The following is a 7,500-nucleotide window of genomic DNA, read 5'->3' as shown; positions in this document are numbered from 1 at the left end:
ACGAATTGTATCAGACAGAATCAAAAACTTCAGGATCAAAGGTTCCTCTGATTCACAAATCATGACGCGCTGGATCTGCACTAGCGCTTGAGTGCAACTTCAAAGTAAAAGTGTGTCACATGTGCGATAAGTAAATGTCTTATTCACTGTGCAATTGGTTTGATTCGGAACATTTTGAATAAATGCGATTTGCTAATGTGGACGTGGCATCCATGGTTGCTGGACTACTGTGTGTACTGGTATTTCCTTCCTAATATATTAGCAATTTCTTAATGTGCAAATAAATAAAGATTTGATGACTAAACCGAAATCAGAAGAAGTTTTAAAATACAATATTATTTTTTTTACAAAGTTAGTGTGAAATTGAGTAAATATAGTGCGAAATAAGAGTATACATTTTTTTGAAATGTTATGTTATTTACTATATTAAGTGTGATATATCGGCCACCCTGCACTCTGGATAATCATCATCGGCCATTATAAAAAATAAACATATCAGTCGATCACTAATACAGAATGCAATTTAATGAGCGCAACATGTACTTAAAATGCATCAAACATTTTGTATTTTTTTATTATGACGTGCGTGCTGCCCTGCAAAACCAAAACACAGTACCTACGGCAACAGTGAAACAGAAAAATGGCCAGAGCTGGACCAGGAAGAGAAATCGGTCCGGGATTTTACTTGGCAGCTAGCCCAATTGTCGAGCGGGGGAGGGGTGGGGTGGGCGTCTGCGGTCCATTTCAGCATATCGCGGCGCTGTTTTGTGGTCCGCATAATGTGGCGGATCGTTTTTGCTTATACATTTGCTTACATTCGTCATGTTTCGCGGCCGAACCACCGGCCCGCTCGGTTCTCCCGATGGCCAGTCCACCCCTGATCGGCCCCGAAGTGCGTCAGCCCACCGGGAAAATGCCCGGTATGCCAGATTACCAATCCTGCCCTGGCCAGAACCATCAGATGCAAGAGAATTGACTCAAAAAACATGGACAAGGCACTCGTTAGATTTTGGTACAGACACAAGATTCAGATTTACTGTTTCAGCGTCGCTTCACTTTCAGTTTATTATAATCAAACTGTAGATGCAACTAACTGTAATTAAACCCCATGAGATTATAAACCCTTGCCAACTAGAACCATTACAGTGATGCTAATGTGGTACCATAATGGAAATGTGTGATTACCATATTCAGATATCATGATACACCAAGGAACATCAAAGAACCCCATGCAACTACACCACTATTGGTGCTTTTTATTACTGTAACATCCAGATTAGATGAACATAAAATGAGCATTTAAATATTTTGGAAATTCATGACAGAGATATCTGAATGTAAATCAGCTACTGATCCGTTGCGTGTCATATACTGTTTGTTAATGACTGATTATGCATTGTTATAAGACTGTATTTATTTCTGGGTAATAATAAGACCATGAACTTAACATCAAGATTTAATGGTTAAATTTGGGCTGAATGAATGTCACCTTCTGTATGAGGGAAAGTGAATATGTGCTGAAGCTCATTGGTTCTTTAAAGGAATATTCTGGGGTCATTACCTGGAACGGCATTCGTGCCATAATATTGATTACCACATAAAAAATGTTTAACACTCTTCTTTGAAAAAGTGATGCGTTTCCAATGCAAGTCAATGGGGTTTAATCTGTAAACATTAAAATACTCACTGTTTCAAAAGTGTAGGCACAAGACATAAACAATATGTGTCTTAACATGATTTTACTGTCATAAAATCACTTACTGTGTAAAGTTATAACCAATTTGACAACATTGTTGCCATGACGACGTAAAGCTGTAAACCCTAAAACCCTAAATCAACCATAAACACGACTACTTAAACAACTTTAAGCTGAAATAATCCATGCATTTTTACAGAAGCATTCATTTAAGTGCTTAAAAATTATAAGCCTCACTATTCTTTCATAAAACCCTCCAAAAATTGGGTACATACACCAGGAATCCTGACCTGGACCCCCTGAAATATATTGATGTATGGAAAGATTGATGTGGGCCCCCACCACGCATATCCTATACCCAGTAGTGGTTCTAGCTTGTTTGGCATCCTGGGCAAAACCCGCTTCAACACGCCCCCAAAAGTATTTGACTGGGGGAGGGTATGTGATTCTAATTGAGAACGCCCCCCAACCAGCAAAATGCCCCCTCCGCAAGATGCCGCCTTGGGAGCTCAGGAGCTCACAGGACAGCTGAAAATCGCAACCGCGTACGCCCGCCTTTAGCCAGATTTAGAAAAGGCGTACAAATCTTTACGATTTCACTGTAAGAGTGTGTTGAAAAATAAATGTCACAAATAATTTCTCATTATCTTAAAAGAGTATTTTGCAATTAATAACTTGACAGGGTTGATGGTATGTAAAATACTAATAAAGGTATAGATTGTTATATTTTGTTTACTAATATTGGCGTAGTGTAGCAAGGCAGGACTGCTTGATGACGTCACATCAACTACAGCATGCATCTACAGATATGTTGTTTAAAACCTCTTAAACTCAGTGGACCCGCCGGTGGGTCCAAAAGGGGGCGCTATATCGCGAAAAAAGTTTACGTTGAAAGTCAGGCATATGAGGTATCATTGTAAAGCTTAGCATCTGAACTGTTCAGATACAAACATCACTTCTGCATCTATGTTACTTAAAATAACAAAATAAGGCCTCAAATCATTCGCGGTGAAAATTAGCGCCCCCTAGAGGTAATGAGTAGAAATATTTATATACAAATAAAAGTCCTTCACATAGCACATACATGGACAAGTCATATATCAAATGAAAGCTCTCACTCTCAGGAATGTGACTTTACAGTAAATTGTGTTGTCCTAATAACACAGTTCAAACGAGTTTCAAAAGAATCACAAAGTGAAATATGATTTCTGTAAGTCATCAAATACAAATGTCTCTTTTAGGCTCCGATAACTGCTGCAGGAAGCTTCAAATACCTAAAAACAATATATCTGATTTTACTATATGAATTTCTCTAAAAAAAAAACAATTAGCCATTGTTTACATGTCTGTGAGCTTGCTTGCTTCCGTGAATAATAAAAGGTTATTTCTTAGATATCCAGAACAAAATATGCCATCCAGTAGGAAAAGCATGTTAAACAAATCATCAGAGAAAATATGATGATAAAACTATATATATCATCGCAAAGGGCAGGATCTCAGCTCTCAAATGACATTTAGAATGAGCTTCTAGTCCACTCAGAGGCCGAGATATTCAATGAAACATCAAGGGCGGTGCTTGAACATAACATTAGACTGAATGTCAATGGACGAGCACATCTGTGAGGGCTAAAATGCGTTAGAGCGCCCCCTACATTTCACATCTGTGTATTGCGATAGTGATTTAAAAAAAAAAATGTAAAATTTTTTTTCTTTCTAATGCTTTGTCACCTAGTGGAATAAAAATGAGTCATTTCAAAAGTGAGAAAAAAAATAATAAAAATAAATAAATAAATAAATAAAAATATTTGGTTTATCATAAGATTATAAACACATACAGTAATATACACTCACCTAAAGGATTATTAGGAACACCTGTTCAATTTCTCATTAATGCAATTATCTAATCAACCAATCACATGGCAGTTGCTTCAATGCATTTAGGGGTGTGGTCCTGGTCAAGACAATCTCCTGAACTCCAAACTGAATGTCAGAATGGGAAAGAAAGGTGATTTAAGCCATTTTGAGCGTGGCATGGTTGTTGGTGCCAGACGGGCTGGTCTGAGTATTTCACAATCTGCTCAGTTACTGGGATTTTCATACACAACCATTTCTAGGGTTTACAAAGAATGGTGTGAAAAGGAAAAACATCCAGTATGCGGCAGTCCTGTGGGCTGAAAATGCCTTGTTGATGCTAGAGGTCAGAGGAGAATGGGCCGACTGATTCAAGCTGATAGAAGAGCAACTTTGCCTGAAATAACCACTCGTTACAACCGAGGTATGCAGCAAAGCATTTGTGAAGCCACAACACGCACAACCTTGAGGCGGATGGGCTACAACAGCAGAAGACCCCACCGGGTACCACTCATCTCCACTACAAATAGGAAAAAGAGGCTACAATTTGCAAGAGCTCACCAAAATTGGACAGTTGAAGACTGGAAAAATGTTGCCTGGTCTGATGAGTCTCGATTTCTGTTGAGACATTCAGATGGTAGAGTCAGAATTTGGCGTAAACAGAATGAGAACATGGATCCATCATGCCTTGTTACCACTGTGCAGGCTGCTGGTGGTGGTGGTGTAACGGTGTGGGGGATGTTTTCTTGGCACACTTTAGGCCCCTTAGTGCCAATTGGGCATCGTTTAAATGCCATGGCCTACCTGAGCATTGTTTCTGACCATGTCCATCCCTTTATGGCCACCATGTGCCCATCCTCTGATGGCTACTTCCAGCAGGATAATGCACCATGTCACAAAGCTCGAATCATTTCAAATTGGTTTCTTGAACATGACAATGAGTTCACTGTACTAAAATGGCCCCCACAGTCACCAGATCTCAACCCAATAGAGCATCTTTGGGATGTGGTGGAACGGGAGCTTCGTGCCCTGGATGTGCATCCCACAAATCTCCATCAACTGCAAGATGCTATCCTATCAATATGGGCCAACATTTCTAAAGAATGCTTTCAGCACCTTGTTGAATCAATGCCACGTAGAATTAAGGCAGTTCTGAAGGCGAAAGGGGGTCAAACACAGTATTAGTATGTGTTCCTAATAATCCTTTAGGTGAGTGTACATTAATAATTTTTGTCTTTTTTTTTGTGAAAAATTTGACACATTTTTTGCAATTTGTCCACAGTGTTTGTGAATGGTGAGCTTTTAAATTTCAGTGTGAGAAAATGCGGGTGGCATCCCAAAAATGCACCCGAGTTTTAGGATCCAAGTGCGTGTTAACCTGCATTTAACGTGAATAGAAGCGGATTCTCACCTCCGAGCCACTCGGAAGAGATGTTCTGCAGAAGTGTGAACGGGATGCAGAAGAAAGTGATGAGCAGATCACTCACAGCCAGAGAACAGATGAAGATGTTCGTGGCTGTTCGCTTTGCGCGTTTGCGCACCACAATATAAACCACCAAACTGTTTCCCACCAGCGCGAGCACGAAAATAATCACATACATGACCACAAACGTGCTTTTAGCTCCAGTGGGGAGTTCTGGGATGTAAACCAGCGGCTGGATGTTGTAGGTGTTGATGAATTCCTGTCGGGAGAGGTTATAATACTGCAGGAGTTCCTGAAGGACCTCCGGAGTGATCTTCATCTCTGTGGGTGAGGACATGACGCTTTGTTGATGATGGATAATTTAAATACAGAGCTAAAAGGTGCAAATCCAGTTACCCAGTGAGGTTTGTTGAAGAGTTATTAATAAATCCCTCAGGATGATTCGGAAGGTCTGCTGCGCTCGAGCTGCTGAGGTGAAGTGAGGAGGGAGCGCGCGCGCGGTCACTCTAGTGCACTAAATAGAGCTCGAGTTTCCTCTTTCTCAGCACAGAGTCAATGATTTGCTTGAAGGAATATTCCTGGTTCAATGCAAGTTGAGCTCAATCGACAGCATTTGTGGCATAATATCCTCACCAAAAATGTATTTTGACTTGCATTGCCTTTATATAATAATAAAGAAAAGCAGAAATTGAGATGAATTTTTTGATATAAAAATTATGTTTTTATATTTTCCACCAGATGGCGCCATTTGTCTCATGTTTATCCTATGGAGCAAATACAAGCTTTTCCCCTATTCTCTGTGTGCTGTATTATAGAGACCTGCAGGACAATCAAATAAAGGATGATGCAGCTAAAATTCAGAGACTGATTACCGATTGGGCCAATAGGGCCAGTGCCCTTGACCAGCAGGGGCCCATGATGGTCCGGGGCCCTTGACTGCCCGGGGGACCCTGGGATTTAAGTTTGCGCAATCAAGTTTGCCGATACCCCCTCTCGAAACATATAATTGGCCCTGGGGCTTTTGCAAGTCATAATACATCCCTGCTAAAATTGTGTGTGTGTGTGTGTGTGTGTGTAGTATGAATGTCAGAGTGTTTTGTGTGTTTGTGTATTGAGGAGTGTGTGTGTGTGTGTGTGTGTGTATATATATATATATGTGTGTGTGTGTGTGTGTATATATATATATATGTGTATATATGTGTGTGTGTATTGAGGAGTGTGTGTGTATATGTGCGTATGAATGTCAGAATGTTTTGTGTGTTTGTGTATTGAGGAGTGTGTGTGTGTGTGTGTGTGTATATATATGTGTATATATGTGTGTGTGTATTGAGGAGTGTGTGTGTATATGTGCGTATGAATGTCAGAGTGTTTTGTGTGTGTCTGTCTGTGTGTGCGCCTGCGTGTGTGCCTGTCTGTCTGTGTGTGTCTGTCTGTCTGTGTGTGTGTGTGTGTGTGTGTGCGTGTCTGTCTGTCTGTCTGTGTGTGTGTGTGTGTGTGTGTGTGTGTGTCTGTCTGTGTCTGTCTATGAGTGTGTGTGTGTGTGTCTGTGTGTGTGTGTGTGTGTGTGTGTGTGTGTGTGTGTGTGTGTGTGTGTCTGTCTGTGTCTGTCTATGAGTGTGTGTGTGTGTCTGTGTGTGTGTGTGTGTGTGTTGGTATTAATGTCAGAGTGTTTTGTGTGTATGTATGTGTGTGTGTGTGTGTGTGTGTGTGTGTGTATTGAGAAGTGTGTCTGTCTGTCTGTCTGTGTGTGTCTGTGTGTGTGTGTATGTGTGTGTGTGTGTGTGTGTTGGTATTAATGTCAGAGTGTTTTGTGTGTGTGTGTGTGTGTGTGTATTGAGAAGCGTGTCTGTCTGTCTGTCTGTGTGTGTGTGTGTGTGTGTGTGTGTGTTGGTATTAATGTCAGAGTGTTTTGTGTGTGTGTGTGCGTATTGAGAAGTGTCTGTCTGTGTGTGTGTGTGTGTGTGTGTGTTTTGGTATTAATGTCAGTGTTTTGTGTGTGTGTGTGTGTGTGTGTGTGTTGGTATTAATGTCAGAGTGTTTTGTGTGTGTGTGTGTGTATTGAGAAGTGTGTCTGTCTGTGTGTGTGTGTGTGTGTGTGTGTGTCTGTCTGTCTGTGTGTGTGTGTGTGTGTGTTGGTATTAATGTCAGAGTGTTTTGTGTGTGTGTATTGAGAAGTGTGTCTGTCTGTGTGTGTGTGTGTGTGTGTGTGTGTGTGTGTCTGTCTGTCTGTCTGTGTGTGTGTGTGTCTGTCTGTCTGTCTGTGTGTGTGTTTTGGTATTAAAGTCAGTGTTTTGTGTATGTGTGTGTGTGTATTGAGAAGTGTGTGTGTGTGTATGTGTGGCATTATGTAAACAAATGTTGAGATTTAAAGGGTTAAAATCATGACAATCAATGAATAGTTGATAGTTATGATCAGGACTTATGTTGGTTAAAAGTTGTCAGTAAAAGTGGAAATTAACAACCCAACTGGAATTTAAGTTTCATGACTATAATGACAAATTACATGTATTTCTTGTATTTTTTTTTTTTT

General features: G+C 40.4%; 1 protein-coding gene across 1 annotated transcript in view; it reads right to left on the bottom strand.

The window, feature by feature from the left end:
• Nucleotides 1-5,307, bottom strand: part of qrfprb (pyroglutamylated RFamide peptide receptor b) — an 18,468-nt gene extending 13,161 nt beyond the window's left edge. The window contains exon 1 of the mRNA XM_052113003.1: nt 4,959-5,307. Within this exon, the coding sequence (XP_051968963.1) occupies nt 4,959-5,307 (349 nt within the window). The remainder of the gene's footprint in view (nt 1-4,958) is intronic.
• Nucleotides 5,308-7,500: the final 2,193 nt, after the last annotated feature.

This window comes from Xyrauchen texanus, chromosome 40 (assembly GCF_025860055.1).
Source record: "Xyrauchen texanus isolate HMW12.3.18 chromosome 40, RBS_HiC_50CHRs, whole genome shotgun sequence".
Lineage (NCBI taxonomy): Eukaryota > Metazoa > Chordata > Actinopteri > Cypriniformes > Catostomidae > Xyrauchen > Xyrauchen texanus.
This window is presented reverse-complemented; position numbering and strand designations above follow the sequence as displayed.